The sequence below is a fragment of the Hyaloscypha bicolor genome (genome assembly GCF_002865645.1).
Source record: "Hyaloscypha bicolor E unplaced genomic scaffold K444scaffold_60, whole genome shotgun sequence".
NCBI classification, from domain to species: domain Eukaryota; kingdom Fungi; phylum Ascomycota; class Leotiomycetes; order Helotiales; family Hyaloscyphaceae; genus Hyaloscypha; species Hyaloscypha bicolor.
Genome location: NW_020194562.1, coordinates 475,498 through 489,654, shown reverse-complemented (window position 1 = coordinate 489,654; position 14,157 = coordinate 475,498). Strand labels below are relative to the sequence as shown.

Genomic DNA, 14,157 nt, shown 5'->3' with positions numbered 1-14,157 from the left:
TTTTTTTTTAACGAACTGGATGGATTTGGTGGACTGTTCTTTTGGTGGGAAGGTTTCGTGAGTGGAAAGAGGGGGAGGATGTTGATGAATATGTGGGGTTTCGGAAAGGGGAGCCTGCACTAAGCGAGGCCATGCGGCCACTCGGGCTTGCACCTTGATCAATTTTAACATAGTTCCATCAACTTATGGTAGCCCTGTGAACCGGCCAACCTCCCCACTGCAGCATGATTCCAACTGTGATCCTTCCGAAAAATCTTCAAATCAGTGACTAAAGAATCCCTTGCACCAGCTTGCACCATGGCACTACGTCAGTCTATCAGGTCATTCCAGGTCACAAATTAGTCACATCAATATTCTGCCAGGCGAGCAAAATGACCACACGCAATGTGAATTCGTTACTACGGAAATAGAGGGGTTCCGCAGTAGGCCACACGGGCGCGCGTACAATGCTTTATGCTATGAATGGGGAAGTCGGAGCTTTCAGTGAGATCATAGTTGAAGGGAGGTCATTTACGCCCCGTGAGAATCTTTGGAATGCCTTGCACCAACTTCGGACTGATCAATTGGGGGATCAAATCCAGAGCTCAAGGAAGGGGGTGCTGTATTCCCGCTTTCACCAAGATCCTATCTGGATTGACGCAATATGCATCTATCCGGATCAACCACGAGCGAAACACCGCAGAAAGATGAGGTTTCAACCACAATTTCGCGAGGGTTCTAACCCCCCAAAATTCAAAACCACCGTCATTCATTTTTGTGATACTAAGAGGCTAGGCAGGCTGAGAATCGGACTCTTCGGCTGTAGGAATGATGCAATTGCTAACAAGATCGCTAACTATTATCTTTTATCAAGCCCATGAAATTTCCTGTAAGTTTGACAGTGCCTCTCGAAATTCTGCTTCCGACGAAAGATCTTGCCGTACTTCCGGCAGGATGATGCTAAACATTGGTATGCTCGAGAGGGATCTAGCTTGTGCTTCTCGTGAACATGTTTCTGGAGATGCGATGAGGCGGAGCAAGCAAATTGGCAATCCCCAAATCTGCATTTCCAATCTCGATTGTGAAACCTCTTATGTTGGCTACATTTGCAGCGCGTTAATAAATGACCAAAGCAGAGGCGATTAGTGACCAACAGGCTTACTTTAATTCGCAAGTCTTGTTGAAGCTTTGGTAGCAGATGTTGCAAATATGGGGGCCGTCCGCCGGATTGGGGTTACTGAGGGGAGGGAAAGAGCAACTACTAGAATGTAATTTGGTTGAAGGTGACGGATAGTCGGTTGATGTTGATGTTGTGTATGGAAGGGGCGATGGCGTTGATGATGTAATATCTACAGGGATAGAACTGGGAAATCTTTGGGTTTGGATATTGGTTTGGTTTGGTTCGGTTGTGTGATGTTTGGTTAACGAAGTCCCAGGATTCGAGTAGGATTGATCAGTCGTCCAAGAAAGCGCAATGAGGTCACAGTTTGAGTTGCAAGGTTCGTTGTTAAAATCGTGCCAGCAGAGCTCGGAAATGAGGGTGCAGTGGGTGGTCTCCTGTCGAAGGAACGACGGAGACCAGCTCCTTGAATGTGGATATAGAAAGTACTTGGAGGGTAAAAACCATCCAGAGGTAAGAGAACGTCAGAATGGCCAGAGTATGTATTCGAGTATTGGAGAAAGGCAAGGGCGCGAGATGACAAAAGCTTTATCGACTTCTTAAAAGTGGGCGAGCCTGAGCTCTCGCCGAATGGCGGGCGAAGCATACAGCGGCAAGGTGGCGTTTGTGGACCCCCCATGTTCGTGGGCTCAAAATTCTGCAAGCTACGAAACGTTCACGAATGAGCGACTATGCAGCAACTCGGCACTTGCCATGCAAGCTGCATGTCAAGCCGTTTCCGGAAAATTGAGCCCAAGAATGATAGCCACATTCCCGCTCAGGCTATCACGACCACCTACGGCTTGGAATCATGGCTTCGCAAGTGCAGCTCCATACGCTTGTGGCAGGTCACTTAACAGGCTGACCATCAACGCTGAGTCTTATCATTTAACTTTAAATATATATAACGAAACGGTAGACTGGTGTGAATGTTACGTCTATCGACTCTACTATCACTCAATAAAGCCCTACCAAAATATTCACACCCTTATCTACCCACGCACTTAACTATCATTCCTCATCACTATGGGCTTAAACAACGTCCGCTCAAGCCATGGTCTTCTCACTCGAGCAGGAGACGGAAGCGAAATACCATCGGTCATTCCCGAGTTCGGCAATCTTCCCATTATCATTGTCAGCTACAATTTCGATCAAGACGACTTGGACCAGCATGTCCCACTACTGAGATGCGGGCACAGCGACGTCTGGATGCACTTTTTGAACTCGGGGCCGAGAGGCCCGGGAGGGACGGGATCTACGAGAACTACAACTTTCGGGCATGCAGATGAGCCGTGGAAAGTCCCCAAGATCCATGTCAGTCAGGGACTTTGTAGACTCCAGCCCGGATCTCTGCTAGGAGGCGGGGACGGAGAGCAATCAGGAGCTCCAGAGCTGGCCTACATTTTGGTTTTCCAAGGCCGCAGTGGAGCTATTCGATCGAACCTCGTTTTGAGATCTAGCTTAGATCTGGCTGGGGCTGAAATGTTTCACATGGCTGCGAATGGCTTTTCCGTCGTGTTCAGCGGTGCCATGTTGAAGAAGAATTTGGAAAAGCGGACGGATGTCACCTATAGCTTTGAAAGGGTGGACAATTTGGACGAGCTGCAAGCTGTTGATTCTGACCAGTTGAAGAAGGTCATTGGTGTCCTGTGTTAAGATTCTTAATCTTGAGTGCGGTTCGCAACTGCAAATGCTAAGAATGATATTCAGAGCCACATTTATCATCACGTCCGAGCGACAGGCAATACGCCTGATCATGAATTTGCTGCCTGTTGGCGTATGTGCAGAATTATCTTAATTATCTGGTATTATTTCACGAGCTACAATCCCCCCCAAAGTCAAATTAGATCGAAAAGTACCTCAACACTCTAATCGAAGGGAGTGTACAATTTTCCACAATTTCGCCTTCAACCCATTTATATTTATAACTCTAGATTCCAGGAATTTGTAATTCTAACATGGCGGAAACCATCTATTCGAACGACCCTAAGACACTCATCGTAATCAAGCTCAAGAGGGCCAGGACGGCTCCTAGAGGCGGGGGTGTAGGGGCATCCCCAGAATCGCGGGCTTGCTATGCGGATCGCTTTCATAATCAAGAAGGATCCACGAGCAGAGAATTGTGCTTCAACAGACGATGCCGCAGCAGCCCTGACATTTGGCTTAATTTCAGTAATGTAATTCACCGATTCAAGGGGAGAATCTCTGAGCAAGTTAGTACCCAGGAATGAAGGTAAATCGATGCAGTATCTTGCCTCTCATCATGTTCCTCGATAATATTGTAGCTGAAACAGATTACATCAATTCTCCTTATCAGTTCAACATTGACTTTCGCCACGCCTTTATAAACATGTTACAGCCTCGAAAATAGCCGACAAGAAGACTTGGATGCGAAATATAGCCAAGGTTTGATATGTAAATATGGCCGATACCTTGTCCCGCGGGTCCGTGGATTTATTAGAGCCGTACCGAACAAATAAGGGTAAATGGAAAGGAAGAGGCTGCCTAAAGGCGGCTCCTGGGTTTGCATCGAAATTGAGTCGAAAAGGCCAAAAGTTCTGAAGCTGGTGATGGCGGCTGATATCGTACTGTACCTAGTACCTACCCCACTGGACTGCTTTTTTAATAGAAAGTTCTTGTTAGATGCTCATCCTTTGCGGGATATTTCACCTGCTAGCTTCAGCAAGATATTTTTGACGTCAGTTGGGCAACTGAGGTTTGCTCTCAACTCAGCCTCATGATCTGGCTTTAGAGCAAAGCATTGGTTTTGGCGGGTCCGAGGATCTGCAGGGGGTGGTGACTTTGTTGCGCTCACCAATGTCGATCTGGTCTGCTTATTTCTTGATCGACATTGAATGAAATGCCACGGGAACCCGAGGCTTGGACCTTTGTTTTCTGGGGCCTGCGTTTTGCGTTTTATAGTGCTACAGTCGTGAAATATCGACGATGGGAAGGATGTGGAACAAGATGGAGATACTGCACCTCCAGAATTCGCTATGGAAGCTCTTGTAATCTTATAAATCTTACGTCAATGTCCCCTAAACAGAAAAGAATCGTGTTACTCTGGAGAGTGGCTTCGAGGGAACGTCGGCTACAGGTTTCTTATGGAAGGCAATCAACCATTTCTTAAGCCTGGGCAGTGCGTCAAAAAATAATTAAAGCTAAATAATTAGAATTAAGTAGAATTAATTATAACTAATTATAATTTGATTAGCTTAATTTTAGCTTGATTCGATTTAATTAGAACTATAATTAATTATAGTTATTATATAAAAGTAAAAACTTATAAATTTCTTAAGTATTATAAGTATTATAAAGCTTAACTCTAGGCTTGAAAAGTAAATTAAAGTAGCTACGATTCTAACAAATCAATTAATTACACAATCACCACGTCCTAATTCGTATACCCAATAATTGTCTCCTTCCCATTAGCATCTAATCTAACTATATTACCAAAGCCATTACTATAAAATGAAGGGGGAAGGGGGAAGGGGGAAGGGGGAAGTGGCTTGACAAAACCAAGCTGCATTTATCATTGTGCGCAAATATGCGTCGCCTGGTGGGTGGACACGCTCTCTGCCAGAATCTTGTTTGCCGCCGCCCGAAACGTCTTGAGATCAGCTTTATGGCCTAAATAGATCAGGAAATCGATGAACTGCTTCAGGGCCCCCTCCTGATCAGGATCAAGGGCTTTATTGAGGCCCCCTTTGGTGTTTTGTGGTAATCGGTCAGCCAGGCTTGGCGATGATCCTGGAACGGTTGGAACGATCCAGGGCAAAGTACCTTACATAGTAGATTTGTATAGGAGGTACTTCCTAATTAAACGAGCCTCACGAAAACTCAAAACACTTCTTTTTGCCGCATCGAGATAAGCTTAAATCTAAATTTCCTATATATAATATAAATGGAAAGCTAGGATTAAATAGAGTAATTACATAACTAATTTTTTTTTATACGATTAGTAGTAATAAAGTTATTTATAAGTCTAAATGGAAGTACGCTATAAGCTCCCTATAATTATAGGGCAGTTTGAGGCCTAAGGTACAATCTCGCTTAGGAACGATACGGATCGTTCCAGGATCATCGCCAAGCCTGCGGTCAGCGAGACGCGCTTTCCAGAGGCATAATTTGACCCTGAATTAACGCGCAATCGCAGATTTTTTTGACGTGTGGATCCCTGGCATAGAAATCGGAGGCCTGGGCCATCCTTTTCTCTTCTTCTGGGTCGAATTTGGCCATGGTGTTGATATTTAATTAATTAAAATCGATATAATGGTAAAAAAATGACAATATCGCTGATTTTTGACCGTATCGCTGATGCGCACTAAACCCGCAGGGACGTACGATTAGTGATGCAGCCAGCCCCTTGGAACGAGGGAGCTGCGGCCCGGCCCCTCTTACGAGTTAGGCCCTGTTTCGCAACTTTTGAATGCTAGCATTTGGTCAGCAATCGAACACTAGCTTTCGATTATTAGGAATTTTAGTATTTCGTAAATTTTTGTATGCTAGCAACCAAACACTGGTATTCGATTACCAGTATTTGCTCCCATACAAATCGCAGTTTTTTCAGAACCACCTACCATAGGTGGTTCTGAAAAAACTGAGTATTTGGATACTGGCTTTTGTCCTTTCCAACTACCTTTATAGCGCTTCTTAAGGTATAATATTTTAATTATTATATAAATATTACGCTTCTCGTATAATTTTTATTATAAATTCTTTCTTGATAGGAAAGCTATAGTAAAATAATTAATTAATTAATTACTTTTGCCTTAGGAGAGAAATAATTATTAGGCTATAATACCCTATAATTATAGGGAATAATTACTAAAGAAAAGTAAGCCTTGAGATTTAAGATTACCGGAGATTATTCTGAAACTTCCGTAATTGCAATAGTTATTGAGTATTTGCATTTTGCGAAACACCTCTAAATTATATGAATACCAGCTTTGAATACTGAGTATTGAACGCTAGTATTTGGTTATTGGCGGATGCTAGCAATCAAAAGACGTGCGTCCGTGCGAAACAGGGCCTTAGACAGCTCAGATGTAGAAGGGTAGAAGCGTACACGGGCCAACCGCCCAACGAAAAATTTGTAATTTTTGGAAAGTGCAGGGAAATTTCCCAAAAGGTCATAGCTAACTATAAATGGGCCGCTAATTACGAATATAGGCCTTTCTCGATTTTCTTCGTTGTTGTGGGGAGTTTGGACTTTGGGCGGTTGGCCCGTGTACGCTTCTAAGGGTTCATCCACCAACTGCCCAAACCCCCTCCCCTTCCCGCCTACGCCTACCCCACCAAAATTTTCTCGATTTTTCAAAGTCTTGGGAAAATTCTAAAAACCTTCCAGGTTGTAGAGAATACTCGAAGTACTGCGAATATCGCATTAATTCTTCAAATTTATAGTATTAAGGTCTCCAAAATCCAAGTTGAGCGGGAAGGGGGTACCCCTTTCAAGTGGTACCTCACGTGGTTAGCGTGGCACAAAGTGGACCTGCACATTTTCTGCCTGACATTGCTCCTTCAACATCCAACTCCTATATCATAATCACTCCAACATCAACCCTCAACACTCAGACCCTTTAGTATCAAACCCTACGTCGAAATTCCTTAACTTAGGAAGAAGACTCCGCTCCAAGTTACTAATCGGCTTTATCCGGTGATACCGTTTCGAACCATTAGAAATGGTATCGGAGACTGGGCTACCCCTCTTCGTCTATGAGCCATTAGCTGCAGACGAGATTCGTCTACTAGAAATTCTCCCCGGCAAAGGAGCAGACAAAATATTTTGCAGGCTTCGTCATGCTTTGCCAAATGACTGTCCTACATACGAAGGCTTGTCATATGTCTGGGGAACATCAGGCCCAACACATTCGGTTATTATCCTGAGCAACAACGGAGAACAATATCGCTTTCCCATTTCGCAAAATCTCTCAGATGCACTACACTGTCTTCGAGATTCGCCCACTTCACGCACACTCTGGATCGACGCGCTTTGCATCAACCAAGCCGACGATGCCGAAAAGTCCTCACAAGTTATCCGAATGAAATCGACCTTTGAGAACGCATCCTGAACTATCGTCTTTCTTGGTCCTGGGCAAGAACCTAACCACGAAATCGTGGAATTTATTAGACACATAGATTCGATTGATGAGGATTCGCTTCCGAACATCCACGCTGTCTTCACTCGAATGAATATCAATGACCATCCTGCTCATTCCATCTGTGGTGTTCCTGGCACTCATATGTTGATTACTCGATTTTGTTCAATACCGTGGTGGACGCGAGTCTGGGTTGCACAAGAAGTAGCCGTTGCGAGGAATGTCTTGGTTGTTTGGGGATCCCATACCTTTGACTGGGGATCTTGCACGCATGCTATAGATGTATTGGAGAATTACACCGCATATCTGGTCCATAATAATGACGACGAAGAAACTCGCAAAGCCTGGGAACCTATAAACACCGTTATTCTCCAAGCTAGGGCAGTAGCAGTTGCTAGTAAATGGTATAAGGATCAAGGAATAGATTTGAAAGACTTACTCTACCTCTTCTGGGGTTCTGGGGCCACTGATCCAAGAGATAAAGTATATGCCTTGCTTGGGTTGGCACGAGATTCTCATCCGGATGCCCTAGTTCCAGATTACTCCTTGAAGACAGAGACTGTGTATGGGATGGTTATTAAAGACTTGGTTACTCGCTCAGGCAGCCTCGATGCCTTGATGTGGTGTTCAGGACCCACTGCTGGCTCGGTGACTGGTACCCCTACCTGGGCTACAGACTGGGCAAGTCAAGGATATTTTCCAGCTAGGCCATTACGGGAAATGAGGCAAAGGATTTGTGATGATTCTAGACTGGCAGCCATCAAGACACCTGAAGCACTTTTCTACGCTTCTGGCCTCAAGGACACAACGCCATATATTACTTACTCGCCTGATTGTCTAAGAATCAGCCTCCTGGGCATTTGTGTCGATGTCGTGGGCCGCCTGAGTGCTCCTGTGCTTCGCGTCACTCCAGTGACCAGCAAGTTCCTTGAAAACTGGCAGCGCATCGCAGATGAAAGAGGCACATACTATGTCACCGGAGAGACCATCAAAATTGCGTTCACTCGAACGATTTTCATTGATCAAGTGCAAGTCGATGTCCATATCAATGACTCTATACACGAAATCCTCCTCAACTGGCAAGCATGGCTATATTTCATGAGAATTTTCATGACGAGCAAGAAGGGCTATATGGGATTAGTGCCAAGGGAAACCGAAGAGGGAGACTTGATTTGTATCGTTAAAGGAGGGTGGGTTCCTTTAATTTTAAGGAAGAAAGATGATTATTTTTTGATGATTGGAGAAGCCTATGGTGAGTGGACCATGTTCACAATATATCTCCTTAAATACATACTGACATCTATCGGCTCAGTTCATGGAGCCATGTACGGAGGCCTTATTGTGGACTGGAATCATCCACCTTCTCCACTCCAGCAGTTCGAAGTAAGGTAGATTGCTTGACTTTAATAACATAACCCTATAGTGCTTTGCTTTTGGCAAGCAAGCGAAGGGATTGTAGTGACAACCGAAGTGTGACACCTCTACGAGAACTTCCTAAGGAGTATCCGAAGACGCGGCTTGTTCTTGGGGTGGGCATTTAGAACTACTGTCTCTTTCGATGGACTCTCTGGACGGCGCACATGGAGCACGCGGCTTCTGTGGCTATTAGCTTGGTCTCGAGCCCTTCTTTTAGCAAAGTCTTGATCAAAAAAATACTGTATAGCATTCAGTTACGGCGCCATGTTCGCTGACACGAGAACGCTGACTCTGGCGGGATTAGAAGAAGAGGAAGGAAAGACTGGAGGAGTAATGGGGCGGGCAAGATGGTGGTGAGATAAACCGCCAATTCTGCCCCTCGCTCCGCTCTGCGGTTAGCAGCGGTACATTTGAAGTACAACCGGGCAAAAGTGCTCAGCTACAAGTGTCTAGAAATAGATCCCGCTAAAAATAATTAACTAAAAAACTAGCGACGCCCAATTCGCCTTCTACTGTATACGCTCTCTCTTGTTTTGATCTCAGGGGGAGACCCCCTAGAACCCCCTCGTCACTAGTCACACTTCCCGAAAAGCTTTTCAACATCAACTTTCGACTTTGAGCTTCTCAGACCCTATCCCCCTCCTTCAGTCCCGCCTGTTTCAAATAAAAACTCCAAATCCAACAACTCAACTCCGTATCCATACTATGTGCGACTACACACAAGTTGAATTCCGTTGCTGCTATGTCCGCTACACAGTTCAGCATGGTGTCAGAACTACGAGAATACCCATAAACGCTGCCCCCCAAGTGTTATGGCAATCGAGTTTAGGTTCGTTGAATCAATTCGCAGTATCTATTACACTTAACAAGGAACGCAGACTGGATGAACGCTGCGGTGATTGCCATGCCCCAGCGATTCATCCGCCCTGGATGACTCGATAAACAAAGAATACTCAGATCCAAACTTAAAGAAGAGGGTAGAGTTGAGAGTGCTTAGATTGGTAGGGGTTAAGCTGTAATACGTTTTCCGGTCCATGGGGATTTTCTTATTTAGTTTGAATCAAATGAGACCCTCCTACCGCTCATCTGAATATTTGTGACATCTTATAACACGCTCGTAAGGGCTACAGGGCATTGGGGACTCAATTTTCTAGACCTCATTCGTCATCTCAAGAGAGCTAAGACGCTTGATGGAATAAGTTGTATTGAATAGACGGGCTTCAATCAAGAACATGATTTGTTGTTGGGCTCTCCAATTCTTTTCTCTAGTACAGTTTTTAGCGTATGACCTGGGAGCTCGATTGCACGACGAACATCTGAATTTCATATACCAATATAAAATCTTTGTAAGTACGCAAGACCAATACAATGAAAAGAGAATAACTCAGTTAAACAGTGTCTCGTCCTCCTTCCAAAGGTCCAAAGGGCTAGTCCACCCCCCCCCCCCATTTTTTTAAAAAAAATCTTGAGCTACCGCAACCTCGAGCACGAAAGCGGAAGTCATCAAGTGTAATATATAAACAGCGGGTGGGTCAGAAATCTGGCAAGACGGAGGCCCAAATTGTGAAAGTGCTGGATCTGTAGACGGTGGTGGACGAAATACAGGACTCATCCCAGATGACGAAGTTGATAACATGGACGAATTGTTAGGTGAAGTGAAAAAATGGCTCTTTCTCTCAAGGAAAACAGGCAATGGGAAGAAACAGAGAGAAAGAGGAGTGGTAAATGGGTTCCAAATAGGCTTTTGGAAGAAGTTCAAGCTGCTGAAGCCGCGGCTGAGGTTGAAGCTAGAGCCGCTGCTGTGGAAGCCAAATGTATCACATGTGCTGTTGCAAAACCAATGGCTGGGGGGTTAAGTATGACAAGAGTAAAAGGAAGGCAGTTGAAAATTGGCTTGGCTTGTAGGATATCGTGTGAACATTATCTACTTCGACTGAATTCATGATCATATATTACAAACAACTGGAAATCATTCTGACCCTTAATAATTCTCAATAGTCTCTCTCAGCCCTGACAAAACTCTTGCCTTTGGGTCATAATGTCCTCCATTGAACTTAACAAGGGATTGTCAATTTCTCCACCTCCAGGTCGCTCTTGAATCCACAACACATATCCTACATGATTAAGACCATTGCAAGAGATGTAGCAACAACAAGATGCAACATCTTGAATGGAACTCCGACTCCTAAACCGGAAGAATCTTGGCAGTTGCCGTTCGGAATGCAAATCTGTCCAGCGAGACAAGATCCGAAGCCATCTGAGCAGCACACCCCCCCTTCAAGAGCGCACCTGCCATCCCCACAACAGTATTCACCGCTCGTGCAATAAGAAAGTCCGTCCGAGCAACACACAGCGCTTAGTGGGGCACAGGAATCGCTGCAACATTGTTCGGTGAAATCGCAGCAGAACGAGGTACCTTAAGAATGAATCAGTGATTTGTTCTAGAATCTAATCTCCAAGAGTGGGAAGATGGAGGCGACACATACCAGAACATAGCGTTTCGGTGCTAACGGGGCACTCCAGCTGTCTGCCAAGCAGGCCATGAGATGTTGCTGATACATTTCCTGGGAGCGAGGAGGTGGGAGAGAAGCTGATGTACCGCATACTCTGTCCCGTGACAATGGTTTGGGAGATTGAGCCAGAGATTTGGATGGAAAATATCGCCAAGATTGGAGAGATATTTGATATATGCCACAGCTTCATTTTTTCCCTGAAAGATTGAGTAATGTAGCTGTCTTCTTGCGTGGATCCGATCGAACTTCGACTTATGAACTTCTAATAAATGGAGAGGAGAAGGCGAAGTTTAAATGCTGCTAGAAGCTATGCTTATATTCGACGACTCGGACGAACAAGGGCAGCACTGGCCTTTACGTTCACTTGACATGTGGTAGCGCAGGATTTCTTCCTTGCAAAATAGACTGAAATAGTTCATTCAGGAGGTAGGCAACCAAAACAAAGCGGTGGACTCTGCTGTTTAAAGAAAGAGCGTATTTCCTCAACCAGGATATCCCTTCAAGAATACTCCGCCCTTGTTTGCGTTCGGTTTTCCCCCTATTCTATAATTTTTTTACGCGCCAAGAGGCTCGTTGTATCACCTGTGTGTGGCTGCATACTCCGTAAGCGCTACTGTGAAAGTGTCTGATTTGCAGCAAGATTTCCACTTTCGTGATAGCTTCTAGAGTTCAGCTGTCTATGGGAGTGAATCCGCAACTTTTATGCATTGCAAATTTCAAAAATTTCAAACAATGAATGATTTGCAACGCTAGCCATAACTTTAAGATCATTTTCTACTCTACAATTTTGACCTTATACTTCGTTATTTTACAGCATTCTCTCACCATTTCGAATGAGGCTGGCATTGTAGGGGTGTCGCCCGCGGTATCCCGTGTGGTCAAAGCAATCAGGGGGGTGTGATCTACGCGACCCGAGATACGGACGGCCCGAAACACAGGATAGCTGAGCGCCCGGAGTAACTGCAAAGCCGGGCGCTCGGTTTGATGAGACGACGTGCGCCGAGAGTTGGCGGTGTAGCAGGCGTATTCCTTTGTCTTGGTGAGACATATCCCGCTCTAATCGTTCGGCGCTTCCCCACCCTTAGCACGCCTACCAGGTGAGGGAATGCAATACGTAAAGCACACCAATACGCAAATCTGAGATTTTGGTGATACCCCACTAAAAATCTCCCTTTTTCGCCCTTTGAATTCTCACAACTCAACGCATTAAAAACATGTCTAAGTAGAGGGAAATAAACTTTCCTTAAATTCGAATATTCTTATATAATATAAAAAGAATATTAATTAAACTAGTAATTAGAAAGAATTATATATTAGCCTTATTATATAATATTATTATTTTTTACTTGACTTTTATTAAGCTTTATAATATTTTTAAAATTTAAATTAATTCTAATAATTCTAACTTTAAGTAATTTAAAGCCGGCTATAATAAAAGAAGTACAAATATTTCTTTATTAAAATATAATAAAGAATAATCTTATAAAAACCCGAATATTATAATATTTAATATAAGAACTTTTATTAAATCAAAATTATTAGATTTCTAAATATATATATATATATTTGAAATTATTTTTAGATTTCAAATATTAAAAAAAATACTAAAAAAGTTAAAACTTATTATTTGAGCTTATAATAATAAATAAAAGTATATTATATTAATTTAATTACTTATTATTTAATATATTAGCTAGAGAATTATTTTTAATATTATTATAATAATAATAAATATTATAGAATTATATTTATAAAATATTTTTTAAGTTTATATTTAATTACAATTTTTATATTAATTCATTTTATAAGCTTATTAAATAATTAAATTTAAAGAATAATTTTACTTTAAAAGTTATAAAATTATTATATAATATATTAAAAGCCGAGAACTATTAGTTTAAGACTTATTACTTTTATTATATTAATAATCTTTCTATAAAACAATTAATTTGTAATAAGTAATTCTTTAATATTATTAGCTTTTAAATTAGTAATACTTTATTTATTAGAAATAATAATTTTAAAAAAGCAAATTAATTAAAGCTTTAAGAAATATAAATACTTTACTTTTAATTATAATTTTAAGTTTAAAAAAAATATTATTTATATAAAAATTACTAGAATTTCTTTTATATAAAAATATTAATATAAAAACCTTCGAATTATATTAATTATAAATATTATTATAATAAGTAATAAAAGTATTATATATTAAAATCTCTTTATTAAAAACTAATATATTAAAAAAATATTAGAAAAAAATATATTATATTAGTTTATTAATTAGAAGCTATATAAAACTTCTTAATTATTACCTAAGTTATTAAATTATTAAAAACTAATATGAAAGCATTTAATAAGTATATTTAATAATTAATTAAATATTATTAAAGAATTATATTTTATAAAGCTAATAAATAAGTTTTTATATTTAATTATTTTTATAAATACTTTATTTATTAGTTTTATATTAAATATAAAAGAATTACTAGAAGTATTCTAGCTTTAAAACTTTATAATATAACTTATAATTTTAATATCAGTATTTTTATTAAATTTATAATTAATAAAATACTAGAAATAAATTTATTACTAGTTATTTATATGAATTTAAAGTTCTTATATAAATGCTTTATTAAATTAAGTATTACTTAAAAGAAATATCTAATAATTAATATAATATACTTTTATTAAATATAAATATAATTAAATATAAATATAATTAAATATAAATATAATTAAATATAAATATAATATAATATAAGTAATAAATAATAAGATATAAAATATAATTATATATTCTTGTATTTTATAAATAAATTAATTAAAAAACTAGATCTTATTAGGCCTAGTAAATTCAGGAATTATATATTATTATTATAATATTATAATTCTTATTTCTAAATATTAACTACTTTATTAATTTTATATAATTAATATTTTATAAATATATAATAATATTATATATTATTAATATATTTTATATTTT

The 14,157-nt window shown here is 40.6% G+C and overlaps 5 protein-coding genes across 5 annotated transcripts; 4 read left to right on the top strand and 1 right to left on the bottom strand.

The window, feature by feature from the left end:
• The first annotated feature begins 2,000 nt into the window (after positions 1-2,000).
• Positions 2,001-2,855, top strand: K444DRAFT_612563 (uncharacterized protein). The gene has a single exon (XM_024880161.1). The coding sequence runs from the start codon at positions 2,165-2,167 to the stop codon at positions 2,792-2,794; it is 630 nt and encodes a 209-aa protein (XP_024737293.1). The 5' UTR covers positions 2,001-2,164; the 3' UTR covers positions 2,795-2,855.
• A 3,967-nt stretch (positions 2,856-6,822) lies between these two features.
• Positions 6,823-7,212, top strand: K444DRAFT_528342 (HET-domain-containing protein; the record flags this gene model as incomplete). Its single annotated transcript, XM_024874715.1, has 1 exon — positions 6,823-7,212. One exon carries the CDS (start codon positions 6,823-6,825, stop codon positions 7,210-7,212), a length of 390 nt encoding a protein of 129 aa, XP_024737292.1.
• A 117-nt stretch (positions 7,213-7,329) lies between these two features.
• On the top strand, positions 7,330-8,780 carry K444DRAFT_629353 (uncharacterized protein; the record flags this gene model as incomplete). The annotated part of the gene is made up of 3 exons (XM_024883043.1): positions 7,330-8,491; positions 8,552-8,627; positions 8,663-8,780. The coding sequence occupies 3 exons, from the start codon at positions 7,330-7,332 to the stop codon at positions 8,778-8,780; spliced, it is 1,356 nt and encodes a 451-aa protein (XP_024737291.1).
• A 413-nt stretch (positions 8,781-9,193) lies between these two features.
• On the top strand, positions 9,194-9,769 carry K444DRAFT_612561 (uncharacterized protein). Its single transcript, XM_024880160.1, has 2 exons — positions 9,194-9,484; positions 9,534-9,769. The coding sequence occupies exons 1-2, from the start codon at positions 9,361-9,363 to the stop codon at positions 9,587-9,589; spliced, it is 180 nt and encodes a 59-aa protein (XP_024737290.1). The 5' UTR covers positions 9,194-9,360; the 3' UTR covers positions 9,590-9,769.
• An 803-nt stretch (positions 9,770-10,572) lies between these two features.
• Positions 10,573-11,559, bottom strand: K444DRAFT_391968 (uncharacterized protein). Its single transcript, XM_024872445.1, has 2 exons — positions 11,142-11,559; positions 10,573-11,071 (listed from the first exon to the last, which is right to left on the bottom strand). Exons 1-2 carry the CDS (start codon positions 11,356-11,358, stop codon positions 10,770-10,772), a joined length of 519 nt encoding a protein of 172 aa, XP_024737289.1. The 5' UTR covers positions 11,359-11,559; the 3' UTR covers positions 10,573-10,769.
• Between the last annotated feature and the right edge of the window lie 2,598 nt (positions 11,560-14,157).